Raw genomic sequence first — 22631 nt, 5'->3', positions numbered from 1 at the left:
GCTTATGTAATGGAGGAAACAAGGTGATGTAAAAATGTATGGATATGTCTCACCTTTAAGGGAAAATTGTTGAGGGAGGTGTTATGGGTGCCAGTGCTGCAGCGGAAATGAAGCTGTTGTTCATGGGTAGAATCTGGCTTTTCCATGTTCGGGTTACCTGTCGGCACCTCGCGACGCTGATATGCAGTGCAGGTTATACCAGTGAAGTGGGCAGGTCGAATTAGGTGGGCCTCCATCACAATGTTCTTAGACACCTGTACGTATCAAATGTGCCTTAGTCACATAGACAAAGCTTCAAAGTACAAACATACTGATAGGATTTAAATTTTGCTCTTATATTTTATGGACACCCCATGGTGTTTGCTGTATTACACAGTCAAAATCAGAGCAACAATATGACTAAACACATGTAATAACAACTGAGTTGAAACATGAAAACTTAAGTTGATAGTCCCCACCATGGAGAAGTCTTGAGCATGACTGTGTAGCTGAGGCCAGGCCAGTGTCTCCAGAGAGTAGACGATGGAGCTGCAGGCTCTCTTCTCTCTCTGGGCGAGAGCGAGGATCTGATCATCCACCTGCATCAGGTTACTGCCCATCTCTACCATCACCTCTGACAACTGGAGCAAACACACATTTAAAAGTTTGAACGGTTAAGAGAAGAAAATTACACAGACATACCCGTAAGAAGGCATGCTGGCAGGTATGAAAGACATGTTTATCTTGAAAAAAATCCCATTACATAATTCATCTAGGTCAGAAACGATCAGATTTTCGATTTTCCGACAGTCCTTGAACTAATCATGTGTGATGTACACTCCTGTCAGAAAAGTTTCCAATCTGAGCTTAAAATCTCATTAAAAATTTACAAAAAATACTGTAAATAAAAAAGTTTGCACCAAATAATTTTTTGTGCTTCTGTAAGTGACATAATTGCGAACATTCACATGACAAAAATTCTGTGATTTTTGTCTGAACCGCAGGATGTGTTTCCACAGAGCAGAGTGAAGACAGGAATGGAAATAAATAAAAAATGTAACCAGTAAAATATCTATAATATGTACAGTCACCATTTTTCCAGTATTGGTAGCACCTTCAGATACGTAGAAAAGATTGTAGCTACATGTTGATTCCATTTTTGTGTGTATGTAAAATAAATATTCACAGAAATTCAGCCTTAATTTTGGCATTATTACTGTCATACTGCTCAAAAGGCAATTTTGAGTTCTCTGTACTTCTGTTCTGTTTCCATAAATTATAGAAATTCATATGCTGGTGAAAAATGAGCCCACAGTGAGTAAAAATGTAACAGCAGCACAAAAATAAAGAAAAAAACTCTAAGAAGTTAGACCTTCCTCACCTCTCTCAGCTGTCTGACATATTCCATGAACTTTTCCATAATTTGCGCCACATACATCACATCTACTGAGTCAGTGAAGCCTGCAGCCTCCAGGGTGTACGTGCGCACTTGATGAGCCACGGTGACAGCATTGGATGCATTAATGGGCCTCTGTAAGGCAAGAAAAAAATATGGTGAAGACATTAGAAATCAGATCTACGTAATATTTACAGAACAGGAGCCATAAACTGTGGCACTGACAGCTGCACTGACCAGAATGAAGGTATGCAGCACACGGGTGATGCCGTTGGTGTAGTGGCAGTTTGAGTAGTCACCGTCTTGCCACTTTCCTGAGCGGTCGCAGTATCGAGAGGCTTTTTTCTGCTCCATACCCCCTTCGACAGAGAGCGAGGGGTAACGCAGCTGCAGGCAGTACTGATGGGAGGTGATGCCTGCTAGAGTTCTTGGCCACCTGTGGATTAAAACCAAACAATAACGGGAATCCTGACTCTTTAGTATGATTTATGATATATATCATATATCACTGTAACTAAAACTAACCTGAACTCCCCACGGTTGTTGACAACTTTATCTTCTGGGCAGAAGGAGGCGCTGTTCTCCAGCACCACTATCTCAACAGTGCGAGAGGTATTGCCCCGCCCAGTAGAAACCACACACTCCCACTCTCCACTGGCCTCCACATGTACGTTGAATAGAATAAGTTCACTGGGAGAAGATGATAGAGACGACTCAATATAACTCATTACCGTTTCAGCTGGAAATGATTCTTCTTTATTCACTCAGTATTTTCATGTGCGAGTGAGATGCTACCTGGTGATGAAGGTGCAGTCATGCAGCACGCTGTTCTCCAGCTGGACGCCCATTTCTGGGTCTGAGGTCACCAGCTGACCATTGTGACGCCAGTGTAAGGTGGTCATCTTGTCCACCAGCGCTGCCGTACAGTGGAATGGCAGCCGATCACCTTTGAAGACCACCTGACGCTGGGACGGCAGCAGGGACAGGGTGTGCAGCTCCAGAGGGCCGTCTGAGCAACATGGTGGGAAAAAGACGCAGATGTGACCATTACACATCACTCTGAATTATTTCTGCTGCTCTCTCATTACCCGACCTCAGCTAAATGTTTCCACAGAAGCTATTATGAGTCTGCTGTTCTAGAGCAGATTGGATGCAGACTGCAGCAATTCGTAAATGCAACCCACAGGATTAGCTGTCAACACGGCTCACTGATACTTTTAGAAATATGTCCCTGCCGGGCTGCTGGGTTACATCTTTTTCAGCCCCTTTTGGTCTATTAATTCTTAAAATAGCTGAGAAGATCTCGAGTGTAATGAGTGTACTGTCACTGTCGTTCGCAGGGCAACGTTCTCTGAAATACCGTGGTGAACCGCCTCATGCATGTGCTTCAGTGTAGCCAGGCTCTCACCACAGCTCAGCTGGCCAGCTTTCAGTCCACGCAGAGGCTTTCCCCTCAGGCTCCTAGGGTAGGCACACAGGGTTTCATCCCCCAACCGAGCCGGGCTGCTTTGAAAGAAGCCCGGGACCCAACGCAACCCGCAGTCACATGACAGGTAGTCTGAATTGAAGTTCCTGGAGATAAATAATGACCATTTAGCATCACTTCTAACCTCTAGCTGCTCATTACAGGATCAACATTCAACACATTGTTGATACTTGGTGTCTTGATGCACATTTTAATGCTATCCAGTGTTGAATTACAGCTGGTAAATATTACAGATTTGATTGTTTTCAACCTAAAATTAAATTACTCATTTAAAAAGAAAATAAAGGATTTGGCAGTAGTGTACGTAAAAAAGATTCAAAAGAAATGTTTTTAGAGAAACTTATCTTCTGATTTATGATAGCTTCAGCAAAACATTTTCAGTTACAAATCATACACAGATGGAAACATCCCAATTCAATTAAATACATGTCAAATAAATCCTTTTTGCTTATTCTCAGTTTTTTAAATACACTTGAAGTGTGAATTCTTAGCAAACAGAAGCAGAATGCATATTGACTTAGAGCAAATATTATCTTTGACTAAAATATTTAGTCAGATATAAATCGGTATGCTGCGAGAGGGAACTTGTTGGACAGAGTTTAATACTCACACTTGTTTGAGGGACGGCAGCTCATCAAACACTCCTGGATCCAGGGTCGATATGATGTTGCCAGAGAGGTTCCTAACAGGCCACAAATTCGAAAGCACCAAGTTAACTCAATAGTTTTACCGCAGCTCAGACAGTACAATATTTTTATGGAATCAGTTCATCTGTCTCTTACAATTTAGTGAGATTGGTCAGACCCTGGAACATGTCTGCAGTCAGACAGCCAATGCGGTTGTTGGAAAGGTCCCTAAAAGTGGGAAAAGACAAAGGAATGTGTCAGTTATTTCTGAGTTAAGAGAACTTGTCTCAACCAATCAACCAATCAGCAGCAGATTGTGATGTCTTGCCTCTTTTACAGCCAACAGACTGATATCCATACATCCATATAACAAATAAGGCTTTTCCCATCTCAAATCATCAGGAGCCTTTTGCTCAGCCATCTCTGACTGGCTTCAGATGTCTTAATCATGAACTATAGATATTTAAAATGGTATTTTTGAAGTACTTTCTGAAGTTTTTTTTATTATTATTTCTCATTGAAAAGCAATATTTTCTGCACCATATGTAGCTGCATGTGATAATAGTACAAAAAATGTCTAGAATACGTTGTAAAATGAAGCATCTGTCCACAAAAATAAACAGAAAATAAATTTCATTGAACTTTCATAACTGATTGAGCAGATATGACAAGGTATACCACAAAAACAAAAATATTTTTAATCTAATCTGTTCTAGAGTTTCAGAATAGTTCTTAGGCATATTTTTGCTTTTTCAAAAACTCCCCTATAATCAGAAATTATTTAATCTACTTGTTCAAAATAAATGGCACAAGGAGAAATATGACAATTTCACACTTTTATCTTCCATTGTTCCCGAGACAGTGTTCTTCAAACATAGTCTTAAATTTTAATGTGCAAAAAAAAAACATGCTGAAAGTTGGACCATTTTTAAAAAACATGTCTTGACAAGTATTTGATATATCAAGCTTGGATTTCACAGATCTCTTTACAATCCTTATTTCATGCTATTTCAAGCAACTGAGACATGTTTGAGCAGAAATTGTTAAAAAAAAATGGCTGATTTCAGATGCAATGACTCATTGTCAAAGCTGTGCAGGGCCTCCATTTCAATCTAAATCAAGAGTTTTCTTCACCTCTAGTATGCTAGGTACAGTATAAGTAGCATAGGTCTAAAATAGTACTATTACAATAAGTCTAAGTATGAGATATATCTATATAGTACATTTTACTACCATCTGCAATTTTGTTTTCCAGGCCTCAGAAAGCCAGAGATTGAAACAAGAAAGTAAACTGTCCCAGCCACTTTCCCTTATCACGACTCTGTGGGACCCGAGTAAAAGTTTATCACGATGGGGGTAAAAGCGGGGCCCCTGTTCTGCCGTCCACCTCTGAGTGTGATGTATCGCTGCAGCCAGAGAGGGATCTGCTCTGTTGCACCTCTGACACTACCCAGCAGAGAGCTGTCCAGAGCATGTGTTTATCTCCCCCTGTTTGTTTTGAGAAGCCCCAGACCTTGCAGGGAAAACACAAGTAGGGGGAGGAGGGAAGGGGAGTCACGCGGTGCAGCACAGACGACTAGTTTCGATCCCAACGCTGCGACCGGACCTCGGTGTCCCAAAAACACAATGCGTGAGCAGCGAGCGGCTGCGAACGGTCGCCTCATCGCATTCACTGACGTGTGAGGAGCCTCCGAGGGTTCCTCAGTGGTGAAGTGGGGCGTACAGTAGAGATGACATCCCAGGGCCTCCACAAACACCCACAGAAACATATAGTGAAGGAGGCCTTTATGGTCACACTAACACTGGGAGCTCATAGTAACACATGACATCTGCGATGAGCTGCCAAAACAGTATATAGGAGGGTTTGTCTCAGCTACTGTCAGTCTGGTAAACTCCCACGAACAAACTCCATCATCTCTCTCATACCAGACATCTGAAGTCAACATTTATGATCTCTGTTAATGCGTTTTTTTAAATGTGAATCATGCTAATATCTACTTACAGTTTCCGAACCTCAGACAGGCCTTGGAAGGCTCCGGGCATGATGGTGCTGATTAAGTTGTGCTTGAGATCCCTGTGGAGACAGAAAACATTAGGTCATTAAGACAATGCATGCAGGGATGATGATGCTGGTGATAGGACAGTTCTGCAGATTTTCTCTTTTGCATTTGCTTTCTTGTTGAAAATTTGATATTCAGATTGGTACCACTCTCATGTCTGTGCAATAAACATGTAGCTGGAGCCAGCAGCCAGTTAGCTTGACTTAGCATAACCAGGAACTGCTCAAATCTGTCCACTTGCACAACTTAAGTTCACTAATTGACAGGTTTTGTTGCAGTACAGACACATAGAGGAACAGTCTTTGCTGTGAGACTTCAAGAAAAGAGCATTCTCAAGTTTAAAATGAAGAATATTGTGGACACATTTCCTAAACCTGGCTCCTCCAGCAGACACAGCAGGGTAGGAAATCTTACCCCAACAGCCACCTGGGTTTGAGACTCACAGTATACAGACTCTTAACCATATAAAATAATAGTGGAATCTGCTAGCAAAGGGGTTGTGCCACTTTTCTTCTCGTTTCAAAATGGCTCTTCTCACGATAAAACTCAACCACTGCAAACCATAAATATTAATGTCTTTAACTGCCTTTGAAGATCTAATGTCATACTATCCGCTGCACTTATCTCCACCCTTTTCCCTTTCCACTCCCACACCCATGTGTTAAACTATTCCGCCAGATGCCCCCTTTGTCATCAGACAACCTGCATTTGATTTTGAATCCCTGTTTTTTCTTTACTGGCCAGGTGGGAATAGGGAGGGGAGGTTAAATCAGGTCAGGAGATGGATGGGTATTGACAGGACATGTGATCTATGCTCCTGAAGCATGAAAAATATTCCACTCCCATCGGACTAGTCACTCAGGAGGATTTCCTCATAGGAACATCAGCGTAGTGGCTGTATTTTTGTCTATTTCTCAAGATGGTATTGAGGACCTGAGGGGACTTTTATGGTCCAATTTTTCCACAGAGATTATCTGTCATCACGGTTCTTGACCATGCTGGCTCACACTATATTACAACCTCAGGCATCTCTTAACCATTGTTTTGTCCGCTTTCCAACAGATGAGCTTTTTTTGGTCAAACTAGGGCTGCGAAATTGTTTTAGAAAATGGCTTCCAGCAAAAAATTACACCGTGCGGTATGGCTAGGGATCTAGTCAGAAGATCAGGGGTTTTTACTGTTGGTCCAAGCTCTTTCTAAGCCATCGCTCATAGGAGACAGGTTATAATGATGCAGAAAAAACTGCCTGGCTTCAGACCAAAAGGCTGAAGTCTGTTGTGTTTGTCTCAAAGCACTGCCTTGGCTAGCTCAGCCTTGCTCTTTGAGTGTATGCCAGCTTGTCAGACAGAACATTTTGCAGCAATTTCATGGCTTTTTTTAAAAAAAAGTGGAGATATTTCCACCTCCATGATTCTGACTAAGAAGTTTAAAAAAAAAAAAAAAAAAAGAAAGAGACCTGATTGTTACTACGCACATTTCACCAATCAAACCACAGAGGAGTCTGTGTATTTGACTACAATACTCTTGAGTCTGTGTGTGTGGCCTTGTGGGTCTGTCACAATATATGTGGTAATCTTTGTGTGCCTGTGTCCCGCTCTGTATATACATGTGTTTCTGTGTGTCAGTAGCTGTATAGGATTTGTTGACCAGGGCGGGGGGAGAACAATACTGCTGTTTCCAGTTTGTGTGTCCCGGGGCTCATTAGTGCGGCGATGAAAGACGAGGCACTGCCCACTATTTCCTCTCTCTGAGGTCCGTCTCCCCCTCCCTGTCTGTCCTTTCACACACATACACAAGCATGCAGTTGCTGTGTAACACTGACCTCCATGTATATGCATCAGACATTCATTTACAGCTGGATTAAAATGACACAAGCACGATAGTCCCATCTAAATAATATGTGACTCATCGTTATGTATCTCATCTAATTATAGGTGATGAATCAAAAAGATGTATGCTAGTAACTTGCACTAAAACTGAAAGCTAGAGTAAAGGACTGGAGTGTATACCAGTATACACTGGGCAGAAGAAATGACAGTCCATCACAAGTTGAACAGTCTATCGTTAAGGTGTGGATTGCACAATAAAATTTGTACACATGGACATTTTTACAAGATGTCAAAATGGGAACTGGGGGCATTAAAGACCAAACAAAAACAACAAAAAAAAACCCCTCACGAATCGCAAACTTGGTTTCCATTGCAGAAAATGTAACCCGACATGAATTGAGATGATCCACGGTTAGCTGCTAGCAGTTAGCTGCTCACAAACTGCTATGATTAGCTCTAAGGTTAGCTAGGATGCTAACGTCAGCATTGACTAAAGCTACAAACATCTAAAGCTACATACTCCAAATGAACACCCGCTACCTTCAAGGCCTTGCCAAACAAGTTCACACAGTGCATGTTAAGCCTATCAGCGGCAGGTTAATCTCTACATATTTTGCAACATATCAGAGTTTCTAATTTAGTTTCTGTAGCGACAAGGATTCCAATCTAAAAAAGAATTTAACAAAAGACTGAAGCTGAGGCATACAACATAAACGTATTAACTGTGATCCTGTGATTACACTCACTGCCTGAAGGGGGAGACAAAAGTTCTACACTGCAGGCTTAATTCATTGTCATAACTTACTGATATACTATTGTACATCTCTGCTGGTGTCCTGTAGTGTATTTCAAGAGTGATTAAATCTATATACCCCAGGTGGAAATGCTGAATTTAGAAATGTTCACCTCTAGCAGCTCTTACTACATTTAATGAACTGAATTTAAACTGAAACGCACTGGTTGATTGAAAAACTTTTTAAAGCCTTTTTCTGGTGAAAATCAAGTCTTCTACCATATGTCCATATGGTGTTCTTAAAAATGCTGACAGACACATCACGAGTGAAATAAGTTGCCAAACACAGGGTCAGATGAGGAATCTTGTCGACTTGCAGATTGGGGCTTTCGTTTTCGTTCTTCAAAATCGGTTTCTGGTTCTAACATGTATGGCTGAATTAGTCCAGCGTCAGAATTTACAATTGTGTCCTGTAACAGGAGTTTTACAGTGTTACAGAGTCATGGGTGAGTTGGTGTGCTGGAGCTGCAATGACTGGGTTGCATTTAGAAAGACGTGTGGACTTCATAGTTTGGCACATTACAGAGAAAACAACAGAGCTACAGAGATACATTGCAGTTATTTAAGGTCAAGAAAAGATTTCTTCCACGGACAAAATTTCTAAATACGTAACTTTTAGACACAGAAATTATGTTTTTAGGGGTTTAATCAATGACTGAGTGAGAATTACCCGCAAATTTCCAAGAAGGAGTGTTGTTTTTTTCAGTTGAACAGCTGAAGATGTTCGTGATGTTTCAAAGAGAGACCTCAATCATGAAATTATCAAAAGAAAGTGTCTAAAACTGGACTAGACTAAACTGAATGTAACCACCCATTAAATACAAATACAGATGCAAAAGAATACAAAAATGCACCTCTTGGTTTTCCTGTTCCTCATTTTTAACTTAATGTTACATGTGCTCATCTAAACTACCAAAAAAGATAAACACACAGGCAAACAATAAGACACATGGTAATGAATCGTGCAAATATCTGCCTAATGAATCGTGCAAATATCTGCCTGAATCGTGCAAATATCTGCCTATCTGCCTCCACACTGGCAGTGTGGAGGTCGTACATCCCTTAAACTTTCTGTTCTTTTTGTGTTTCTACTTCAAACATTTGTCTTTCCTGTCGGCCTTGAAAAGGTACAGTGCTGTGTGTGCTTTGGCCCGAAGAGTATCAACAGTCCACCACCTCTGATACACTCTCTTATCACCAAGCTGGGGAATGTGAAGGAGCTCACCAGAATCAACAGGCCTTGAAGCATCAGCCAAGCGCTTTGCCTTATTGTGGCCCAAATGTCAGCTCTTGTTCACCATCATAATCCAAACTCTATCTCAGCTGCAGCCCCTCGCTGTTCGCCGCCACTGTCTGATTTGTTTCCAGCTTTATTTCAAACCTGCAAACACAAACTGCAGCTCCAGCAGGCCTCACGCTCAGGCGATGACTTGTCTGGGTGCCCTCTGGAGTAGACAGCGCCCTCTCTTACAACAGCTTCACAGCTCAGTGGCCTTGACACTGATGACAACAGCTGTCACCAAGCAAGAGGATAATAGTCGAGACAAGAAATACATCAAAGCATCACGCTTGCCGAGCTTGAAAATATTGTCTAAAATCCTACAAGTTTGAACTGTAAGCTATTATTTTTTTCATTGCCCTCCTCAGTGGCAGCATGTACTTCTTCCAAAAGCTACATGATTGGTGGTGACACATTACTATTATGACTATGGCCTTTCTTTTTGAGTTATGCTTTGTAACCTTCAGAGTGCAGTGCTTTATCCCCTTCGCCACATGTGGCCTGTATGATTGGATTGTGACAGACTCCCAGCCCAAAAGGGGCCATTGTCTGCTGCCGCTGGGCCTAACACCAGAGGCTGCCATTAAGAATGTCTTTTTTTTCCCTCGAAAACTCCTCCTGATCAATGGGGCTGGTCCTCTGCCATTCTGAAGAGTCATTGCTCTGTGGGTATAGGGGATGAGCACCTGGGCCCCCAAGCAGACTGGAGAGGAGCGACGTGCTTGTAGGGCAGCGAGAGGGTAATAATGAAGACATGGTCTGTAAAGCGCTCCAGACGTGGAGTGCTCCATTATCAGGAGCACAGCAGCAGCGACTGGAGTGCTGACATTGTTTAGGCCCCGGCCCTGGAGGGAGCTGGGAAAATGACTGAAGCCAGGGAATGGCCACTCATTATCACTAGACTGGAATCAAGAATTTCCTGTTGCTGGAATTTTTTTTAATGGAAAGACACGGAATTACAGGGCTAATTTCTATGCTCTAATCGCACTTTTTCTCTTGATGCAACTGCCTCAAGACTGAAACAAACATGTCTGTGGTTTAAAGATATGTCGGAGAAAAACAAGGGGGGGTAACTGGCACCTTGGTTCCTGACAGAGGTCAGTGGAGACCATTTTTGTGCCGCGTGTCATTTCCTGTCTGGTTGGCGTGTCTAGCAGAGGCTCGTGCTCGTTTATTTTTACAGTTTCCTTTTTCTCCTTTTTTTACTAGCTAGCTTTCCCCTGTAGGGAGGGGCAGGTGGGTTAGGGGATTCAGTATGAAGCAAAATCGTCCCTGTGTATGGCCCCGTAGACCCCACCTCCCCACTCCTCAACACACTTGCTCACAATGGGGGCTCTGTAACACCGGCCCCAAACGTACTCTTGCCTTCCCCCCGAAACAGGAAACCAGGATCTGCCGAGCTCTTGTTTTTCTACTAATTTCCTGCTTTGCTACCCCTTCCCTAGATTATTTTCTTTATTTTTTTCTGGTTCCTCTCAAATTGGATATACATGATCAACTTTATGCTCGTGTTTGGTGAAGCCAGGCAGCTAAAGGACATAGGGGATATCTTTTCTATTATATTCATAAAACATCTGTCTTTGGGATTACCCTCCACCTGATCATCCACTGCATTACTCCACTACGGTTAAAAAAGACAAGGCCCTTAGTTCTGCTCATGACTGACTGTAACATAAACCGCTGATCCAACTGCACAAGTGGGATGTACAGAAATAGCGATACACTTTTATTTGAAGTGTAAAATTTCCTTAGTTGATTATATGTTTCTATAATCTGCAGCGAGGGGAGATGGAGATTATTCTGCCAAGGAAAACTCTGGAACCACGGACTATCATTGACTCCAGTTCTGGCTTTCGGTGCGGCCCAGAAAGGGCGGCAATGCCCACTTTGGCAGCGCTGTTGATTTTCGTGAGACCTACAGGCACGCAAAGCATTGGAAACAATGGAAGTCAGTTTATGGATTTAATAATGTAAAGTCAAATTTTTTCCGAGTCGGTGGTATCAGTTTTCTGAAGAGAGAAAAAGCTGTAAAAACAACCCCAATGTTAACAATATTTATCAAATAATACTAAGACTGTTTTATTCTTTCATACTGAGTCATTCAGTCTTTAACAATAAGTTAATAAAGTCAGGGTTGAAACTATGTATAACTGGGCAGTGAACTGAGACAAGCGTCTTTCATTGGAATTATCAATAGGCTCATGTCTGTGAGTGAATTTTCAGCCAGTAGGTGGACTACAGCATGTAGAGAGTGTCAAAGGGGAGGAACAGTGAGAGACCCAGTGAGCTGGGAGATGCAAAAATAAAGCAGAAAAGGAACACAAACGGAAGTGGGGGGAAGTAAGTCCAGAGAAAGCTCAAGTTCCTCCAGAGGAAAGCGCCATTGAAACCATATCAAGTTTGCCGAAAGAGTGTGTGTGAGAGAGTTACTGGCATATAAAGCGTACGATTTGGTAATGGGCTTATGAGGGGGCTTGCTCGCTGTTTCAATAAACCCCCAGAGCCACGACTGAGCTAGGCTTGCAATACAAACACACCCCGTCCCTTCAGTTTATCTGAAAGACACATCTGGAGTCTATCAACTCCAGCAGCACCCCCTTTCTGTTTCCACTCTCCAGCACGCTTAACCCCTTCCTCACCCACTCCACCCCTTAATGTCATGCACTCTCATTAGGTGACCGTTGTCTAACCGGGAGCCACTCAATGGCGTGTGCGGGAAAACACACTAATGTTCATTTTTTTTTCTTTGAAGGGGACGCAAGCCCCATGTGCAAGTTCCACAGCTGCCCTTCACTCTCCTCAGAGTGGTGGGCTGGAACAATCTGAGCCTATTCAGACTGGACCAGACAGAAGGGCTCCTTGCCATGTATTCTCCACTGTTTCTACATGCTATGGTGCTGCCCACCTCCGCTTTGTTCCCACTCATCAAGGTAATTTGCTTAGCCTGTGTGGAAATAATGTTAATCTCCCGCTAAGGAAAACAACCTCAGATTTATATAAGACAAACTGCAGGAGTGTGCTTTCCTTCTCTCCCTCCCTCTCCCCTCCCTTTTCCCTCTCTTTCCCTCTCGCTCCAGCCACCACCATACCATCTTTAGCCATCTCGGCTCCACTTCCCCTGTGTCAGATGGTAAAGTTGTTTAAGTTGGACTTTTTCCTAACCCTAGCTGCTCAGAATGGCAGAGGCGATTTCAGGGTCGGTTACAGAGAGACTCAAGCAGAAGACTGAGCGGTCCGACTCCCCTTTTTTGCAAAACAGATACTATCAAGTCAAAAAGCAATGAACTGGCCTAGACATTCATAACCATAATGTTATAATCATGTATGCTCTATCATGCAGACATTTTTCTAAACATATCTGTACATTCTCATGGCCTGTCTGACTTCTTGGTCACAGGTTTCATTACAAACTTCCCCTAATTCTTGTAGCTCTGCAAGCATAAATCACAAGCAACTCCTTATTTCCTGCTCTTGAATGAAGCTGAAATAAGTCAGAGGGAAGATTTTGGTTATCTCACATGATTTCTTTTCTAATATTCCTCTGCGGTGCAATAAGTAAAAGCACAGTGATATTGAGCAGATTAACATTGCTGGGGTCATTTCAGACCGTTTTGTTGACAACGTCTGACGCTGTGAGCCTCTAAACAGTCCTAACCACAAGCCTCACTCCTGCCTTTCAGACCTGTCTGCTGCAAACACCCTGCTGGTCCCTCATCCATCATCATCGCTGCCCTCTGCTCTCCCTCCCTGCTCCCTCTCTACCCGTAGGGTGAACAGACCTGGTAATGAGGGCCCCTTGTGCCCTGCCTGCCTGTCCTGTGTCCCATGGTGCAGTGGGGCCCCCATTGGACAAGAGCCAGACTGCCCTGGCCCTCTTTGCTCATTATTCTCATTACCTTGCCTCAAATCAGTAGAGGACAGGCTGCTGGGATCTGTCCACAACTCATAAAGGTCCCAGCTCGTTAGTGCGGGCTGCCGGCGAAAGCTCCCATCAGAGAGGGTGTGTACACAGAGGTGGAGGTACTCAAATAGGTGCACGAGTACAGTATAAAAAGCCCCGGTGGTGTGTGTAAATGTGACTTACTCTGCACGTAGCAGGCACCACCACAGCAAGGTATGATTCAACAAGTGTGCTCATCCCAAGAGCTGGAAAGAAAGAAGGTATTCCAAGATCCAAATGTAGCTGTTGGATGGCAAGCCTATTTAAAAGAGCTACAAAAACACAGTAGTCCAGTAAGAGGGCAAAAACAAACAAGCCTAAATTGCTCCTCTGCACTTGGGTGGTTTGGCAGGTTATGAAGGCAATAGTGGCTTTGAGGAGGTTTGTCCCAATGAAAGGGCTAACTGTGTAGATTGCTGCACTGTCTGGCCCGGGCCTGGAGGAGGGTGGCCTGCCCTGGAGCTGTATTCTCCCACTAACAACAGCAGATCAGACTGCATTCAACACTGAATAGATGTCTGGCGTGAGCGTGTGGATGTGAGTGTGTGTCTGCTGAGAGAGTTACCAGACTCATTTGAAAATGACGGCAAGAAGTGAGGGTGCCCATACTAGGAAACACTCTCGAGAGTTACAGTACACAGCGAAGTCACAACAGTGATGGGCCGAGAGTGAGAGTGTGTGTGAGAGTGTGTGTGTGTGCAGTTCGGAGAGCAGACTGTGTTTATCCTTGTCACATAGGGGAAGAGATGCAGTGTAATTCCCTGATGTGTGTTTACTCAGCCCTAGTGGGCTGGCCTTTGATTACACCACTGACCGCATAATATGAGTAACTGTTCACTACTGCTGCAAATGACAAGCACATGTAGACGACAGACTGGAAACAATGAGAAGACGTGAAGAGTCATGGCGGGCCGAGGAGACAAAACAAAAGTGAAATCTCACAGTTTTGAGCATGAAGCAAACAGACGCACATCTAAACCTTGACTGTAAATTCACATCTGAATTCAGCTCTTCAAACCTTTCCATCACTGCAGCGCTGAATTTCAATGTGGCATTTTTCACAACAGACAGCAATTTTCCCATGAGCTCAGATGTAATTATAAGCTGTGCGAGGCTCAATTAAAGGTTGAAGACGCCAGAGTGAGTGAGCAGACCTCCACCGCTGTGTGTCAGAGAGCCAGCGGAGGTTGAGGCAGAGGAGTGAAATGAGGCCTGCATGATTTACGTTGTGTCCTCTCCTTACACCAGACGCCTACATCTCCCACTGTGGAGCAAAACCAAGTGTGTGTGTTAGTTTGCCTGCCTGCTCTGTGTCTTTCTCCGAGGTCTTTCAGTGAAGCCTCCGGGAGAGCTCCACCCTGCTGCCCCCTGCTAGTTTTATCACTGCTCCAGGTACAGAGGCCAGTCGGCGGGTATGCTCAGGTTACCCGACCCACCGACCCTCCAGCACCGCGGGGAGCCTTGTCCACACTTACAAAAACAAGCAACATCAGCTCATTTTACATCAAACAGTTCAAGCTGCAGATCTGCATACTTTACTTTTATATCACCCAAAACTACTCGTCCCAGGATCTTGCTGTTGCCTCTTCCTGTCAACAGCTTTATCGGCGTCCTTCACTGTTTAGGTGAGAACTGACAACTTGGCCTTGAAACTATTCACCCATGGTGTTCTCATGCCAGACATCAAGAAACAGCACTTTCAGCAAATCTCTCTTTTGTTTTCCACTGGCACGTCTGGTGTGAGCTCCGGTAGGTAGGTACTAACAAGCTAACAACTGCAGCAAATTACCATATTTTGCTTTCTTTCAACATTTTTGAGAAGCTCGTTAGCTTCATGGGTGGCAGCTCCGAGTGGCATGTGGAACTAATATCTCTCCAACATACCCACCTCCCCCCGCAAAATAAGTACGTCTGCCAGACTACAGTATCCAGACACTGAAGCTGCACCATGTGTGTTGTTGCCATAAAGCTTTACTGGGATGCTCTGTAAAACAGCACACCTTGAAAAAATTGTGTTTGGTGGGAAACACACTAGATGTGAGTGTCGGGGTAGACAGGCAGCCAGGGGTGGTAGCATGTGGGCAGCAAGCACCAATAAATGTGACTGAAAGATATATTACATTATACATACTGTAACCTTAAACTTCATCTGCTCATTTTTGTAGTTTATCCTCTGGGGAGTTTGAATGTCAGTGTAACATTTCATGAGAATCCAAAAAATAGTTAGTGAGATATTGTCGTCTGGACCAAAATGGCAGAGAAACTTACAGACAGAACTGGCCGATTTTAGCCAGCTACTGCTTATATTTTATTTTATTTTATTTATATAGAACATTTAAAGCAACAGTCATTGAGATTTCCAGTAGACAAATAAAACTGTCAATACAAATTAACCTAACAAGTTGATATATTCAGTTTAACACTCTGCAGTGGTATTATGATGTCAGTTTACCTCAGTAAATTAAACATTACAAATGAAAACCCAACAAAATAAATATCTAATAAATGTTAATGCTATGGCCCTTCAGTGTGACTGTACTTGAAAACCCAAGAAATCCAAATATTCCCTTGATTTAAAAAACATCTTTTTTTAAAAAAAAAAAAAAAATAGCCACTAGAAGTTACCCTAATGGTCTCTTTCCTGTTTGTCACCAAGACTGCTGTGCATAATGCCGTAACATCCCAGAAATTATAAATTATTTCATCTCTCACTTGTCTCACACCCCATTCAGAGAGATTACGATGCTACTAAGGAAGGCCAGACTGTCTGCAAACCACATGTGAAGCTGCCAACACGCACCTCCTGCCAGAAATCTCCCTTATCTTGTCCTGTGGAGTGGGGCTTACCTGATAATGAAGGCCTGAAGTGTAATTATGTGGAGTTTTCGACGTAACTGTGTGATAGCCAGTCTGAGTGTATCATCCTCCCAGCTGGAAAGAAGCCCACGATTGGATATATGTGCACAGAGCCGCACAGATCCGCTCAGATCTCACTGATACCCTGTATTTATATCTCACCAGAGCCCAGCCCAGAGGAAAGCCAAAAAGCAGCTCGCACAAGGATACACAACATAAATCTAATGTAAACAATAAACACCACATTATGGCATCTGCAGAAGTGCAAACCTAATCAAAGATGATACAAAATAGGATACTCACAACTTTTCCAAAGCATAAAGTCCAAAGAAGGATCCATTTTTCAGAACGCGGATTTTGTTGTGGCTCAGTATCCTGTGAAATAAAAGAGAAACACCAATATTGTTAGAAATATTCCACTGAGGCCCAATTTAATCTCAAATATCCAAAGTTACTATCTTGGATGTCAGTTTCTGTCCCCAAGGAGAGTTCAGGTTTAACTAAACACACAGTGAAGGACACAAGAGGAGGATGAAAGCCGTGGTGAAATGTCCACTTGGTTGCTGCAGTCACATGAGAGATTAGCCTGACTGGAGACATTAGCCAAAGATGTTTCCAATAAATGGTGAAACAGAATAGGACATCAAGATTAGGAGGGAAGGCTATAATCTTGATAATCATTTTGCATCATTTTTACATCAAAGGACGACTTTCCACATCAAACAAACAGCGGCACAAGCCACGTTAATTAGGCCTTTCCTTACTGGCAAATCACTTGGCTGTTGGGGCTCTTATCAGGCTAAAGGGCAGAGTGGTGGATATGAGGTTCAGATCGCTTTGTCTGACAGGGAAATAGATATTTACCTTAATAACTGTGCCCTGAGGGGTTCACTATTGTCTAAGGCATGGACTTTGGTGTAGACTTTTAACCTCTTTTTTCGATACAATGTTCATGTCTGTATGCTGAATATGAGTTAGCGTTAGCAGTTAGCATAGCTTAGTCACAAGTTGCTCAATTCTCTCTGAATCCTTGATGATACTAATTTTTTCATCAGAGAGTTGTTTGCACATTAGCAAAAGTGTTTCCAGCACTGTGGATGACTGTATATTTAGAGAGATATTATATACTAGTTGACTTTTTTTTGAAGACACAAAACTGCAGGGAGAAGTCATGGAGAGAAGATGCATTAAAAGCCTTTCCTGAGTCAGGTATTAGTTAGAAGTCTTTGCTGGAGCAGAAGCTTTGGAAACAAACCTGCTGCCGTACTGGATTACAGTCACTGCAGCGGTTTTTCCAATTAAGGAAGTGCAACGTTCCTATAGTGCATAAAAGTTAGGGAGGAGGTCTGGGTGGAAGAGTGGGCTTGTAAAGCAAAACAGTCTGACACCAGAGAACAGCAGCAACACTCACAACAGATTCGAGTAAAAGTCAGGGCCGACTTTTCAATATTCAACCAAGACAAGACCAAGAAAATCTGTGCTGTTAGAAACTTTTCAGGAGCCATATTTCAGCCTTGTGTTTACTGTTTCTGGCCCTGTGGATCCACCGACCGGCCCAATGCCCACTCAGCAAGAGCTCAGCATACAGCAGGGGCCCTGCGCTGGCGACAGCCTGCCATCATTAACACACCCTTCAGTTTCACATCATCTTCGCCCCTACCACATGGCGCTTAATGGGCTGTTTGCGACATTAAGTGCATTCTTAATCGAGAGAGTGGAGCTGTGTGTGTGCCTTTAAAAGAGGGAGCTGACTGTGAACAGTCTGTGAGATTTACAGATTCAGCAGCAGCAGTCAGCCCCCCTGTTTCCTGCCACATCAATAAAAACACTGCCTTCAGCTCTGCGCCTTCCAACTCAGTTAATGACCAGATTTAATCGTCCAATCTTCTTATACAAGAATAAACTGCCCTGATGTACTTCTTCACTCCAGTAACTTTACTGACAGTCACAATATCAGGACGATTTGAAGACAGGAAAGTTAAGGAGCAAACAAAGGAAAAGGAAAAGTGGAAAGTAACTTTTGCTCCAGTTATCCTGGACGCCTCGGTCAATATCTTCCTACAATTATCTACCAAAATTAGATACCAGAGAAATGTATTTTTAAACTGGGCTGCAATCAAGAAACCAGAAAAACGAATAATCACTGTAGTACTGAAAGTGACTGCCCTCAGCTTCAAAGTTAAAATCATCTTCATTTTAAGCTGCTATATTCATCGAATTATTATCCACAATTCCCCCTTTATTTCAAAAGCCAAAGCCTCAGAAAGTGACGTCAGAGCTTCATTTTTAGCTTTGGGTAAAAAAAATAACATGTCATGTTCATAAACCCACACAGAACTGTTGAAACAAGTCACACTTATTAAATCAAGACATTTTAGAGTACATGCTAGACGAGAGCAGTTCTCTCGTGGCGTAGCCTGAATTTGAACCTATGACTCCTGGGCCTTGAGGTCTCTTGCTTAACTTTGGGCACAGAATCTCTCTTATAAATGGATGCAGGCCTAAGATGAAAGCTACAGAAGATCCGGAACTGCCTGAATAATTCAATACAGATAGCAGAGGAGAAAGTCACATCTGGAAAAGAAACAAGCCATTTAATACAACACAGACAGTTTAGATACAGATAGTTCCTTTCTGACTAAGCTTATTAGGCAGGAAAAAAAAAACGATTAGTCAGAGGATCATGCACGTTTGTTGTTGGTGGGCTCGAACGCCCATATGTGTGCAGGTCTGCAAACTTGTAAGAACAACTTATTGCAGTATGACTCACGAGCATTCATTCTACAAACCTGCGCAGATGTGTTTATTTGTATGTTGTGTTCATGTGAACTTGGGGAGAAAAATACACTTTGCACGAGTCATCCCATCATGAAAATTCTCATATTAAGACATTTTAGCACACAATATTTCAATTAGGTTGCTCCTCTGGTCACCGGGACTTAAAAGCTGACTTTCCTAAGCAAACAAAGACCTCAAAATGAGCTAACTGAATTCCTCCTACAGGCAACAAAAGGCACAGATTTCCAGGAACGCAGGGGAGTACACAGACTGGACACTACTGTATAATCCCCAAAGCCTGATGTTTGGAGCACAGTTGTAGTGAAGGACATTGTTCTTTGATAAACAATACAGGGAGTACAACTCTGAGAAAGAGAGAGAGGCAGAATTGTGTAAACAGACAGAAATAGTCAGCGTTCCCATCAGGCTAAACAGGAAACCCAGCCAATTAGCTGTTTATTCAGAACCCGGTTACAGGGGTCAGGGGTTGCAGAGAGAGCACTTCCTGGACAGCCATCAGACAGACGGAGCAGTGTCCGGAGGCAGGTGACAGCTGAGGCAAACGAGAGTGCATCCCTTCATCACTGGAGCAGACAAAGGTTAACAGAGCTTTACAAGCAAAGAAGATGAGTAGCTTCTTGCTCACACAGGCCTCGGTGCTGCTCTGCTACTGAGGCTCAACTGCACACGAGTGGCTTCTTTCCGCTCGATAAGTGACAGATCAGATGGCAGATTGAGTTAATCTGCTTTCAGATGCTATAAGCTGTAATGGTACATGGCACGACAGTGTGCTAACTCAGTCCAGACCGTGGATGGTATCTCAGAGCAGCGTTTACCATCTCTCATTCACTTAACCCTTTCAGACCACAAAGGCCACCGAGGAATCAGATGAGCTAATTGAATCCATCTAATCTGAAAAAGATGAAGAAGAAAAGAACAGAGCCACATGTCAGGCTTCGGGATCTTGTTCAGCCGTTTCATGTAATTCATTTACATCAAGATCAAAAAGCAGGAGGTCAAACAGAAGCACAGACACCAGCTTTACTTCTGCAGCGTCCTCATGTAGGTCTAAACATTGTCAGGAAAACTGCAGCAGACACAAACAGTACAGATACACTCAACTGCGCAACTTCATGTTTCACTGTTTTCTGTTGTCTAAAAGTATGAAACAAGAGTCAGTACATTATTTTCTTCGAGTGCGTTGCTGAACTGGAACCTGTTGAAACTGGCTGAAAGTTGTTCTGTGTTCAAGAAAAGTGAAGGTGTATCTTTGCAGGATGCTACAAACCCTGTATATTGTACATTTTGGTTCATACGCAAGGGCCTAAAATGTCCACAAGAAGCTTAAATAAGCAAATATTTAAAAAGAATGTGCATGATTGTATTAAATAGGCCCAGAACTTTCCATCACAGCTGGCTTTAGTTAATAGTAGTGAGCTTTCTAGGACACATGCCAGACTATGGACTTATTACTGTAAATAATTTAACATGATAATGTCCAAAGTATTAGTTGCACAATGTGTGAATTTATCAAAATATATACCGGCATCCTTGGTCTTCCAGGATCGAGTGCCACAGCGCTCTGTTAGCTCAGGGTTGTCTTGTTGCATGATGGCGTGTGAAAAAGTAAAAACCATACAAAGAGTCTTGTCTAGTAAACCGCAGCAGCTCCTCCCTGCACCATGCCACTCACTTTGTTGGTTTGTTCAATTTGCTTCCTAAACCCACAAAGCCTTTGAGGGCCACACAGGGGCATGACAGCATGTTGCAAATCGTATTTGCTCACTGATTTACTTCCGTTCTTAAGTGGTTGTCTCACTGTCACATACTGCTGCAGGCCTGGTGGATCAGACCTCATATATATGTACGTGTGTATATACCTGTGTGTGCTGTAAACTCTAACTGCCTGTCAAACGCCTCCTACAGCTGCTTTTGGTTTTGGGTCGTTGTCAGCCAATCAGCTGGCTGAGGAATCGTGTGTGTGGTGGAGCTGTGGACAACACAGGGAGCGGCTGAACACAGTCCCTTGAGCTTTCCAGCTCACAACCTGGTGCAGACGGACCAAGAGGGAAAACACATCCTTCCATCTCGTGGCCTAGCCGCAGCGAAGACGCTGTAAACTCCAACACAACAGGATGTCCTGTTTGCTGTCGCTTGCTGCTGAGAGTCTGGTGTCAATACGGTGTCACTCTTCATCCTGCCTCTCTGCTAGACACACTTAAAACGTCTGTTTTTTAGAAGCTGGAAGAATACACAGGAAATACTCCAGCCTGGTTTGGCATTTAGACATGAATGAGATGCACTTGAGTAAAAAGCGCTGATTTCAATTGGCCCCTGTTGGCCTCTAAATATTTAGAGCTGGACTCAGACAGTGATCTCTGTGTAGCTGCAGGCCTCCACGGCAAACCACAAGCAGAAAAAGGATCTCAAGAAGGGCTTTATATTTAAGAAGAATTCATCTGCAGGCTAAGCTGCCCGCTCTCATTACCTATGTATTACTCTTTACAGTCCTTGAATAATATTATGTTGAATACACAACTCTGCTGGAATAAAACATATCGAGCTGCAGCAGTATGATCAATGATAAAACGACATGATTAGATCCTGGTCCCACCACAAGCATTGATCCAGGCCAAGAAAGAGACAGAGGAGCACAGGTTAGGCGTTAATAAAGAGTTAAAACGACCCAGTGGGCCACTTTGTAAACATAATTTAACTCTGGATTGGTCTCTTACCCTCGAGGACCACACGCGAGGTGAAAGACAAGAACCCTTGAAAGAGATTGTAACGTGGCATAAATCCAGTCCTAATTCAGAGACCAATGGGAGCCAGATAATGAGAGTGATTTTTAAATGAGAGTCTCGGAGCGTCATTATTGAATTAAGCCCGGTTTAATTAGCATGCTGATTTGATAATGCGCATGCTGGTCTGTGTCACAGCAGTGCTTAAGTTCACATAAATAAAAATTAATAAGAACTTCTCCTTGAGGGATCTGAACTCTGCTGACAGCAATACGATTATCCACTTTCACACTAAGAGCCCAGCATTGCGTGAGCACTTTAATTTGTGTGTCTTACAGCTGAAAACATTCTAAACCATCAGGGGTTTTATTTTTTTTACTGCATTTTCCCCCTTTGGCTTTCCATTTGAGTAGCTTTTCCTTGCCAGAGCTGCATTTCAAGAATATGGTTGGTTCACAGAGGAGAACTAAGTGGACATGGCAGCGTTTCTCTTTACATTCACATCACACACATATCACTCACAGTAATGTGGACAGACGGTGTGGATCAACACAGTATTGTGGTCAAACCAAGAGATAGATTAAAAACCGTATTACTTAATTTGGCTGTTAGCAGTTTTTCCAGTGCTGCTTATTCCATCTACATGCCAGCTCTAAGTGATCAAACGCCAGTACAGATTTAGATCACACTGCAGTTTAACTTAATAAACAAAGAGCTGGTCTGAATAAATGATTTTCACTTCTGCTGTCCGTGAGGAGGGATAATATGATCATACCTGTGTCATAGGAGATCAATTGTACAGCTGGTGAAGAGGTTTCAGTGATAGACTGGATGGAATTTTACTCACAACCTCTTGCTGAGAAGGAGG

General features: G+C 43.0%; 1 protein-coding gene across 1 annotated transcript in view; it reads right to left on the bottom strand.

Moving 5' to 3' along the window:
* Positions 1-22631, bottom strand: part of adgra2 (adhesion G protein-coupled receptor A2) — a 39991-nt gene that overhangs the window by 4829 nt on the left and 12531 nt on the right. The window contains exons 2-12 of the mRNA XM_023290696.3: positions 16548-16619; positions 5490-5561; positions 3644-3715; positions 3472-3543; positions 2784-2947; positions 2171-2384; positions 1901-2065; positions 1613-1811; positions 1361-1510; positions 459-620; positions 54-254 (exon numbers count right to left, since the gene is read on the bottom strand). Coding sequence (XP_023146464.2) covers positions 54-254; positions 459-620; positions 1361-1510; positions 1613-1811; positions 1901-2065; positions 2171-2384; positions 2784-2947; positions 3472-3543; positions 3644-3715; positions 5490-5561; positions 16548-16619 — 1543 coding nt within the window. The remainder of the gene's footprint in view (positions 1-53; positions 255-458; positions 621-1360; positions 1511-1612; positions 1812-1900; positions 2066-2170; positions 2385-2783; positions 2948-3471; positions 3544-3643; positions 3716-5489; positions 5562-16547; positions 16620-22631) is intronic.

The sequence above is a fragment of the Amphiprion ocellaris genome, chromosome 6 (genome assembly GCF_022539595.1).
Source record: "Amphiprion ocellaris isolate individual 3 ecotype Okinawa chromosome 6, ASM2253959v1, whole genome shotgun sequence".
In the NCBI taxonomy this organism is placed as follows: Eukaryota; Metazoa; Chordata; class Actinopteri; family Pomacentridae; genus Amphiprion; species Amphiprion ocellaris.
The sequence above is the reverse complement of the archived record's forward strand: the minus strand, read 5'-3'. Positions and strand labels throughout refer to the sequence as shown.